The 11,285-nt window shown below is 37.6% G+C and overlaps 1 protein-coding gene across 1 annotated transcript; it reads left to right on the forward strand.

The window, feature by feature from the left end:
- Positions 1-1,144: 1,144 nt before the first annotated feature.
- On the forward strand, positions 1,145-4,971 carry LOC103412662 (protein cornichon homolog 4-like). Its single transcript, XM_029104612.2, has 4 exons — positions 1,145-1,504; positions 2,683-2,864; positions 4,285-4,407; positions 4,507-4,971. The coding sequence occupies exons 1-4, from the start codon at positions 1,433-1,435 to the stop codon at positions 4,538-4,540; spliced, it is 411 nt and encodes a 136-aa protein (XP_028960445.1). The 5' UTR covers positions 1,145-1,432; the 3' UTR covers positions 4,541-4,971.
- Positions 4,972-11,285: the final 6,314 nt, after the last annotated feature.

Below are 11,285 nucleotides of genomic sequence, written 5' to 3' on the forward strand. Positions count from 1 at the left end.
ATATCTAGAGCAAGGCTCTGATACCAATTGAAATTGGTACGCAGAATATCCTACAATTAAAAATCTATATATGTGTTTGTCTGACTAGTCATCAACACCAGTCAACTAAGATCAGATATGTTAGTTTACCAACAACAAAAGTAGTCAATTTAAAACTTGGTTTACTGAAGTGTTCCTAGCTAACTAAGATCCAGTTCAATGCACATTTTAACTCTGACAAGCTTATTTGCAAATAAGGATGAACATATATCACAAGCAAAGAGTAAGATAAGTAAACTAGAATAGCAATAAATTGCACTGGGAATATTTGGCCAGAAAACCCACCTCTGGGTTAAAAAATTGGAGACTGTCCATTGAGTCCAATCCACTAGTGTAAACAAGATTCTTACAAAGTACCATGCAAAGCTTAATTTATAGACTCGTGATGCGTTGAAGTTTGCAGAAGTCAAGGATTTTCAAGATGTCTATGTTTAAGGTAACTCCAAGCTCATTATTGACTCCATTTTGACCAAGTGCAAAACATCTTGGCGATTGAAGACTATTATTGAGGATATCAGATTATTGGCACGATACCTTCTTTTCTACCTTGGGCTCATGTCTTTCGCAAGCTGAATTTTCTAATTGATGTCAATACTAGCATTGGACACTCCATTCAAGATACTTATATATGGGATAGGTCCTTACCCACTATTGCTAGAAATGCTTTTCTTTTTTATTGTAGCGGAAATGGTTGTACTCGAGGTTTATCTTTGAATAAATTTTCTTTCTATTAAAAGCAAATGTGTTATTAATATTTGTATTAAAAAGTGAGTAAATAAATAGGGTAATGGGTTGGGTTTAGCAGCTCTCTTTGTTTAAATTGTTTTGTTACGGGTTAGTGGTATACCTCTTCACTTGTAAGTGAGAAGTCTTAGATTCGATTCTCGCCAAAGGTGAATTTGAACCATATTATTGATAGCTCATTGTGAAGCAACTTAATATTACAGTTTAGTGGTATTCATCTTCACTTGTAAGTGAGGTCTTAGTTCGAATCTCGTAAATGGTGAATTCAATATCAAATTAGGTTGTCAATTATGTGACTTAACCGAAATTTTTTTTTCTAGTGTAAAATATATGATTGTACTGAAAATACACCTGGGATAAATGGGTATTATAGGTGTTTGATTATGAAAAAAAAAATAAGTCCACCGCGTTAGCTTTACGGCCTTGACCACCGAATCCTCAGTCTCCTCTTCCGACCGTCCGAAAACACAAAAAGGTTCCGCTCCGATCCTTTCCGTGTACGCACATCAAAAGCCACAGACCCAACCAGCCGCGCGAACTGCGCACCATGCGCCTCTGTTAGCACATCTCAGACTGTGGGGCTGCTATCGTGCGCACATAGAATCGAAGTTAGAAGTCAGGACTGAGAGAGTAAGAGAAGGCAGTGAGCATGGGAGATCTCTACGTTTGGCTCATCTCCTTCTTCTTCCTCATTGCCCTGCTCGCCCTTGTTGTTTTCCAGGTCAAATCCTCCCTAGAAAACTCCCTTTCAATTTCAATCGATTTATCTATTTAATTTCGATTTTTTCACACTTGTATGAGCTCATTCTTTTAATTCAATTTTATAATTTAAATTTACTCCTGAAAAGAAGAAATTTTATACCTTGATCATCAAAATGTTACTTTTAGTTTAAAGGGTCTCTGTATTTATATTAAAATGTGTGCTTTTGGCAGTCTCTTTATATTTTGGCTATAAAAGAATGAAGAAATTAGGGGTTTATGCTGGATGTGATTGAAATACATTTTCCCTTTTCGGTAAATTGTGTGTGTCGCGTCGCACGTTCGTTTCTCTGCTTATTTCGAGCTTAATCGTTCATTGCAATGGCTTATTTCGAGCTTAATCGTGCATTGCTATGGCTTACTTCGAGTTTAATCGTGCATTGCTATGGCTTATTTCGTAGCATTCTTCACTAGTCAACAGTCAAATGCTTTTTCTTTCCTGAGGTAGGATGCTTAGAGTGCCTTTTCATTTTAGTTTGTTTACGTTTTTATTCTTTCATGATGGTGTTCAGTTGCCTGCCCCTTAGTTTCGTTTTGTTTCTTATGGTGTTGGGATGTAGTTTTCCCAGATTCATGGGACCAGAGATTGGAATTGTTTAACCAAAAAGTACAAACAACAGAAACATTTATCGAACTGAAACTGTCACCAAAGTTTTTTCTTTTGGAAAAGGAAAAAAATTGACATCTTTGGTTGAATTCCATATTCATTATGGAAGACATCGAACCAAAAGTTTGTGGTTTTTACCCTTTAACCGTGGTAGTTACTAGTTAAGGTTTTCTTGTGCTGCCTGTTTTTGTCCTTCCATTTTACAGTTTTACTGGACTTGGTTTGGTAACCCCATTGTGTGAACTTTAAAGTAGCTTGTTGTGGTACTTAATCACTAATTAATCTTGGATTGGTGATGGTAATGCTATGGCTCCGAGATCAACTGTTTTGAAATTGAATTGGCTGGTGTTAAGATTATTCTGGGACAAAGATGTAACTACATTTTTTGTGGTTGGAAGTGTGTTGGAAAGTATACTTAATATATGGTTGGTTTTTATATATGCTATAGCATCCTTGTAGCATAATACTTTTGCTACTCTTGTATTGTTTAGCGATATAAAACATGAAATTTAACACTTGCAAAATTGTTGCAGCTGATGTGCCTGGCGGATCTTGAGTTCGATTATATCAACCCTTATGACTCTTCAAATCGGATAAACAGAGTGATTTTGCCAGAGTATATTACAGGAGGAGTTTTGTGCGCTTTCTTTCTTATAACAGGGCATTGGTGCATGTCATTGTTTTGTGGTCCATACCTCTATTATAATGTGAAACTGTAAGTTCTCTTGCATTCCATATATTCTAATGCTATGCATTGTGTGGAAGCTAGGATTACCAAAATCAAGAAATATGCAAAAGTAATTGTCGACAGAAAATCAAACAAAAAGGGAAATAATCCTTGAGATGAACAACAAGATAAACACTCAGAAGCTAGAGTTGACTCACCCCGCGGGGGTGGGGGGGGGGGGGGTTGAGGGGAGGGCTGGGGAGGCAGCTATATCATAAGTTTTTTGGCTAGAAAGTTAAAGTCATGTACTTTTGTTCTAAAATTGTAGACATATAAGCACGCCCTTTTTATATAAATATGTGACAGTGGGGTGGGGGTGGAAAATTTCGTACAAATGATGCATTATATTCTATTAAGATAAATATTAGAATGCTTCTCCAAGGCTTCAAACTCTATTGTTGATATTTGGATGTACATGGAGGGGAGTGCTAGAACCTTTGCACTAACTTTTGCATTTGACCTTTTCACTTCTTCAAACATTGAGACATGTCATCTTTTTACACACAAAAATACAACCTTTAATGCTTTTGACTAGGAATTAATGATGAAAAATATAAAATACAACTTCAAAGGCATTAAAAGTCTTGTAAAAAAAATGGCACATGTTATGTGAAGAAGTGAAAAGTGTTAGCTATCCCACATCGGTGGCGGAAGTCAAATATAATGATTTTAGATAGGATTACCCCACTCTAACTAATACCAAGGCCTTTTGTGATAAAATCTCACACCTGACGGATTCGGTGGGTGGTAACTACTAAGTTGAGGAGTATCGGTGTAGTTAGAGTAGGGCACCCCGGGCCCGTCAATTGAAAATTTGAACATGGTATCAGAGGGCCCTGATTACGGGCCTGTGCAAGCCAAAGTGTTTGTCATCGAGAAGTGTGGGCTTGGAAACAAGCCTGGACTCTTAACATAGCCGGCATCCTCCTGGAAGGATTGAAAATAAGTCTAGACTCCATTGAAGCCAACCTGAGTTACAATTGCCGATGTGTGGATCTCCACATGTGAACCACTAAATGGAGTCCCGCGTGAGGGAGCGTGATAGCTATCCCACATCAGTGGGGGAAGTCAAATATAATGACTTTAAATAGGATTATCCCACTCTAACTAATGCCGAGGTTTTTGTGATAAAACCTCACACTTGACGGATGGGGCAGGTGGTAATTACCAAGTTGAGGACAATATCGTTGTCGTTAGAGTGGGGCCCCCGGGTCCGTCGATCCAAAATTCCAACAAAAAGGTCCAAATGCAAAGGTATGTTGCTCGTTGATGAGACTTAAACCCTATTTCCATGGACCATATGATGTAGCCATGATTTATGGACCAAATTTTCTTTTATTACAGTGATCGTGTCTTGGTGTTGTTAGCTGTTTTGTTTTCTGACTAAACATCCTGCTGTTTTGATTAGGTATATGAGAAAAAATCACCTGGTAGATGTTACTGAGATATTCAATATGCTCCACAAAGAAAAGAAGATCCGGCTTTTCAAACTCTTTTATTTTGTCTTCCTCCTGTTTCTCTCGATATTCTGGTACGGTTTCTCAGACATTTGCACTTATTCTTTGAATTGTTCTTTTTCTTTCTGTTAATTACCACTTTGTTACATCTCTTGATTGTACATTTGTTGTAGGATGATTCTAACTGCATTGGAAGACCGTGAATAATTGGGGGACAATGGCTGCCTCAGCGGAAATTCAAATTCGGAAACAATTGCCCTGTCTGCACGGTTGCTACTAATCGCTGCTCCTTTTCATGATTTATTGCCACTAAATTACAAATGATGTAATTTGTGGGAGATTGGATCGTAAATTAATTTGGTACAGTACTCTGACATTTTCTTATAACACTTCTGTAAGTTTGAGGGATTTAGGGTTGTGTTTTATAGATTTGCAGGTTCAAGCAATCTAAAACTCTTAGGGTAGTATTTTGATGTTTGCGAAGAAGAGGTCGTGTATGTACGGTGATGAACAACCCGTACTCCCACGCATTGCAAGGTGACGCATCGATACATTTCAGTCCAATTTAGCTTCTATTTACTTGTATTTCATCCATGATACCAATTTTTCAAGTTTACATCAAGCCATAAGTAGTGTTATTTGGTGTTTGCATTGCTTTTATGTTTTAGGCCGTGTGGTTCAGGATTCATAAGAGTATAGTTGAATTCTGTGTTCCCCATAGTCCTTCTCTGTCACTACTGTAAAGTTTTTTCCTGTCCTTTCGACGAAATTGAGTGTTTGACGTTCGGTTTGTTGTGTATCTTTACGAGTTAATGTTGATTAGTGTCTTCGGCCTCCATAATATCATTTGTTCAAAAGAAAAAACAAACAAACAAACAAACAAAATTGATGACCTAGGCAACATTCACTTCTTTCCTTCAATTACAAAGTTTGATTTGTTGTGTATGCGACCGATTAATGTTGATTAGGGTGTATTTCATTGATCGAAAAGGTTTGATTCGCGTTCTAATTCAACTGATGACAGCTCCTATTAATTAGGGGTGGGCATCAAACCGACTCAATTGACCAAACTAGTCTATCCGAACTATTTTGGTTGGTTCGGTTCAATTTTCAGCAAGAAAAAAAGTTAGATAATTTAGAAGTTGAACCAAACCGATTTATTTTGGTTTGGTTACTTTTGAAACCAATCAAAATGAAATCAAACCGACTATAGATTTTTTTATTAATAATTATATTGTTGCAGTCATATTTGGAATACAACATTGATTGTGTAAATCCTAAAGTATCTAGGGATATCTTTTATATTCCTTTTAGTAATCTAATTCCTATTAGAGTTCTAATCATAAAAGGGTAACGATTTTATCTATCCTACCACTATAAATAAAGGCACAATAGGCTGATACAACACACACCTCACAATCAAACCTCTCTTCTCTCTCTCTCACTACCGCCGGCCTCCCTCTCTCTATTCCCCTAGAATAGCGCAGTTAAATAGGCCTACAACACGTTATCAGCACGCTCTTGCCAGAAACTAAGGAACTGAAGGATCGTAGGAGGAGGCTCTCTTCTACCAAATTCAAAGGCTTTTATTCGTTTTTTGCCAATCAGGTACGCTTAAAATAAAGGTAGATATTTGAAACGTCCACGAAAGATGAAAACATTCCCCATGATGCATGAACTCCTCTATGTTTATATTTTCCTTTCGATATATATATATGTTGGAAATGTGCCCTAAAACCAATCATATGATCATACTTTACGGACATTTCACAAGTTAAACTAATGTAGTTTAAATATAAAGGGCAAAAGGTTATTGTTTGAGTCGTCTCATATACATGTTATATGCTTAAACGATAAGTCCAAGGAATATGTGATTGGGAGAATGCAATCTAAAGAAGTTAGATTCATGAGACCATTCTTTCATACACATATCCTAAACGTTCCTGATCATAGGATTGCCAATTGGGCATTGACAGTCCGTCAGGATCAGTACGTGATGTGTCTTCTCTTAGGGGAGTGATTAGTCTTGAGTCATTGGTGTGTGTGACATAAAGACAAGTACGTAGGTGCTCAATAGGGAATGAGTTCACTGAACACGATCAACGAAGAGTTCTCATATTCATGTCACATGAGAACTCATGGTTGGGATAATGCAAAGTAGTCCTTTGACCTGAGGCATCATAGTTGTCTTGTGGTTAAGTCCTTGATCTTTGATTATGTCAAAGTCACTCCTTTCGAGGTGTCCACGGCATAGTTGGGGTTAAGCCATTTAGCCATGGAGGCAAGTGAATGCGCAACAAGGGATCTCTAACGTTCAAACCGTTTGAGGGAGAATACTCTATGATATGATTAAAAATCTCTGACCAGAATATGAATGAGATTTAGGAAGTCGTTCCAAATCACATTCAAGGTAATCATATAAGCACACGAATCACATTGGATAGTAAACATGAATAAACTATCAAACCAAACAATGTGGTCAAGAGTATTGTATTAGAGAAAGACCGTATTGCATTTGTAATCCTAAACTGAATAGGTTCTCCACCTCTTCTGATTAGCTTGGGTAACCATGATATGCTGCTAGGTGTCACTCATGGTTTGTGGAAGCCCTAAACGTGTATAATCACTAAAGGGAGAATTGAAAGTAAGTTTCAATTCACAATCGATTTGAAATGGTTTTAATCACCCATTGCCTCGTTAAAAGGAACCTAATGGATCGTACACCGTGTAAGGTGGAGATTGAAGAAACAATGGAGATGAGTAAGAATAATTAAATGGTTTAATTATTTATGGCAAGGATTAATTAATATGTTAATTAATCAAACGAATAAGTTCGTTGAAGACCTCGAGATAGTTTTGGACCTTAAGGCCCAATGGGCTTCGAACGTCAAAGCCCATGGACTTAAGTTGTATGACAACTTAATGAATAAAGATTCACAAGGGCCCAAAAGCCCAAATCCCTCAATTGGCCGGCCGTGTTAAAAGAATGGCTTTTTGGTTCTTTAGGTCACTTATTTGAAGGGACTATATAAAGGACTTTATAGCCTAAATTCATTAAGGGTTTCTTTTGGAGAAAATTGGAGAGAACATGTCTCTCCCTTTCTCTCTAAAGAGGCGGCCCCTTTGGAGGGATTAGCTAGCAATCCAACTCCTCCAAGGTCACTCATTTCTTCTCCAATCTAACCTTGGTGTAGAGACTTAGAGGTTCTCAATTTTGGGAACTTGGAGAACCATTTCATCCATCCAAATCCATAGATCTAAGATGCAAGGAATGAAGGCCCTCTCTTTGGGTGATTAGCCTTTGCTTATGCAAAGAGGTATCTACAAAGGTATAAATATCTCAACTCACTTTGTTTTGAGTTGAGTCTTGGTTCACCAATGTACTAGGCTTTGAATTTCATGGGTAATGTTTTGTTTTGAGTGCATTCAAGCATGATTCCGCCTTTTAATTGTTAATTGCATGCTATATATGTTGCTTAAATGAACATGTTTTTCACAAAATTTCCTTCAATATATATATATATATATATATGTTTTATGCATTATGCAATTATATTGCTATGTGCATGCTATATATGTTGCTTAAATGAACATGTTTTTTCACAAAATTTCCTTCAATATATATATATATATATATATATATATATATATATATATATATATGTTTTATGCATTATGCAATTATATTGCTATGTGGAATTTGTGAGTCAAAGCATATAAATAAATTAGAAGCAATTTGGGCTTTTCAAACCCTAGAAAATTCGGAAAAAAAAAATAAACAAAACTGGGATATTCAGCACCGCTTCACCACCGTGACACCATGTCGGACCACCACGCTAGCCTGAAGCCTAGCCGAATGGGGAAACGGTGTCATATTGACACTTGGACAAGGCACACAGCCATTTGGGCTCGCTACCTTATTGGATTGGAAACCAACCAGGCTTCGGCCTGGGTTGCATAACATACGGGCCTAAAGCCCCCGTCTAACCTGAGTCTATAACCCACAAGCCTTTGGCTTGTTGGGCTTGCTACCGCCTCGACCCCCATGTACCACAGCCAGCCCTGTAGGCTGGGCTTGTCCCACGGTCCAAAGACCTGGCCCCAGCTTCAGTTGGGCCTTACATGTGCTGACCCACATGCCAGCTTCAGCTGGGCTTGTTCCCGTGCACCCTTTAGCCCAAAAACGCCAACAGCTTGCTACTGGGCTACCCAGTCCCTCGGCCGGTGGCTTGTAGCCACATGTGGGTTGTTTAACAGGTAAACATGAGGCTCAAAAGCCTCTAGGGCTTTTCTCTACTCACGGTACCCAAGCCCAAATGCTATTAGGCTATGATTTTTCGAATCCAATGCTAATTTTTGGCATTTTAAATAATTTTAACCTGAATGTTATTATTATTTTTGCTTCCACGATTGACCCCGTTTGGTCCCATTCTATTAAATTAATTAAAGATGACATGCAGTCTATTAATCTAATAATTAATCCAAAATTATTGACTTGAAGATCACTTTTGGACATTATCGAATCAATAATTTATTTGTATACTTTGAATCGTTGACATCTTTTCGTAGTCCCAAAGCTTTCACCCTTGAGTTCTCGAAGAAACTCAAATCCACTACACTTCAATCAGCATATTGCATTCTGTGTTTCTTGCAAGAACCTTTCCTTTATGAACTAATTGTTCATAAAACTAAATTGAACCTGTAGTTTCATATTTAGTGCCTTTGAAACCTGAAGTTTTCATTCAAAACTTACCATATGAAACCTGTAGCTTTCATGCATAAATTAAACTAATACATGTCCATAGAACCCGAATGTTCTACAACGTATGTCTATGGATTGCTATATGACTAACCACGTTTTGTTGTACCCTCTGTTTTAGGGACATATCGAACTTGAACAAGCTCTACTTCACCGTTCTGGAAGTATCTAGAAGAAATTACTTGAAGTGGGTTCAAGACGTGAAACTCCATCTTATTGGAAAGGGTATTAGAGCTGCCATGATGCTCTGCAGACCAAGTGCCTCGCTGAGGAGGACCCACGCACCCTCTAGCTTGCCCTGGCTGACCATTAAGATCACCAAAAAGACATCTGCTTGCTTGAAGCAAGACACGACTAGCAGTATCTTCGCTTCCAAGACTTTAAGTCTGTGAATGAATACAACTCTGAAGTTTGTAGAATCTGATCACTATTGAAGTTCTGTAAAGTGGAACTAACCGAATCAAATCTTGTAGAGAATACCTATTCGACCTTCCATGCCACCAATATTGTCCTGCAGCAACAATATAGGGAACAAAAGTTCACCAAATTTTCGGATTTGATCTCTATTTTACTATTCGCTGAAAAGTAGAACCAGCTTTTGATGAAGAATCATCAAGCTCGACCCACTGGTTCGAACGCCGTGTCTGAAGCGCATGCGACCAATTCCAGCAACCATAAACGACGCAAGAACCGTCATGGCCGTGGAAATGGGCGGCAAGCCCAACCACGGGCCCAAGGTCAACAAAATCAAGGCTCACTTAGAAGCGCTAACCCTGATGCGTAAAGTAACTAAACACACAAATTAACCCTCTTGTTGACAATTGTAGTATGGATAAGTAGGGATCGTTCTTAAACCGGGGATTATGAGGGATTGTTAAACACTCTAAACTGACTCAAATACGTAAAACAAAGTTTAAAACACTAACTAGACTCAAAGAATGCAAAACTAACTTCTAAAACACTTAAACAAACCAAAAGACTCAAAACAGCACAAAAACTCTCAAAACTGCCTTAAAAACACTTCTGGGCAGTTTTGAACTCTAACACAAACTTGGACGAAATTTGATTTTCTAATGGCTCAAAACACTTAAAAACATAATCTAAGACAAGTTCTAACTAATATGACTCAAAGAAATAAGGTGGGGTTGATTTTGGACGAAAATAAGTAAAACACAGCAAGAACAATTTAAACAGATTTTTAGACACAATTAGGTGAATTGATGAGATATGGGGTAACTAGAGGGTTTTTCTCCACACATGATACACTTGTATACAAAGTTGATTTCCAATTGCTTCTTTCAATAAACCATGAACCTCAATGCCCTAGGTTAACTGTGATAGCACTTTTTTAATCTTCAAGTCTTCCTTAAGTTATTGAATTGGATGGGAATGCACATGCAACAACTCAAAACATTCTCTAAAAGTCCCTTACGTGAAAAGCACAATAAAGATACAATCAAAGATCATTAAGCTTCATGAAAACTATAAGCATTGACGAGGCAATTGTTACTATGAAAAGCATGAAACGTTTGCCGAGAATTCACTTAACATGATCGTTTATAAGCGACCTCCACTACTTGCAAATATAAGGTTGTAACTATTAGGTGAAACTTCCTTATATTTTAGCTTCAAATTCCTGCATGAAAACTAAGTTGGCCACCTTAATTAACACACAAAAATAAGTCATCAATCAAACGGTTAAGCAAATTGCATTCACAATTCATGAAATAACAATTAGAAGTAATCAATTCATCTTGCAAGCATAATCATGGTATTGAATAGCCCCCTAGCCAAAAAGGCTTAGTTCCTCATGTTCACAAAACAAAGGAAAACAGATTTATACATTGTAAATATAAGAAAGAGAACACCTAAATACTCCAACGATTCAATGTTGAACAGCTAGAACCTTCAAGCACTTCTTCTTCCTCTCCTTTGTGGCGGCACAAGGGTTGGGGATGAGTTTAGGGAGTTATGGATGATATAGAAGGATGGAATTAAGGCTAGGGTGAATGTAGGGGACGACAAGGGTTGTTTCGGGCAGAAAATATGATGAATGGTTGATAGGAGCATATTTATGCGACTTAGTTGGCTTGTTCTTGTGCATTTATGTCGTGTTTCCTTAGTTATTTTAATCTTTAAAGTCATTTTCGTGTGTTTTCAGATTTTATGGACAAAGTAGGCAAGAAGATGCAT

This window comes from Malus domestica, chromosome 06, assembly GCF_042453785.1.
Source record: "Malus domestica chromosome 06, GDT2T_hap1".
In the NCBI taxonomy this organism is placed as follows: Eukaryota; Viridiplantae; Streptophyta; class Magnoliopsida; order Rosales; family Rosaceae; genus Malus; species Malus domestica.

Excerpts from the sequence above, each read along its gene's own strand:
- LOC103412662 (XM_029104612.2), top strand. The coding sequence starts at position 1,433 with ATGGGAGATCTCTACGTTTGGCTCATCTCCTTCTTCTTCCTCATTGCC. Across the intron at positions 1,505-2,682 it reads TCGCCCTTGTTGTTTTCCAG|CTGATGTGCCTGGCGGATCT; the intron begins GTCAAATCCTCC and ends AAATTGTTGCAG. Across the intron at positions 4,408-4,506 it reads CTGTTTCTCTCGATATTCTG|GATGATTCTAACTGCATTGG; the intron begins GTACGGTTTCTC and ends CATTTGTTGTAG.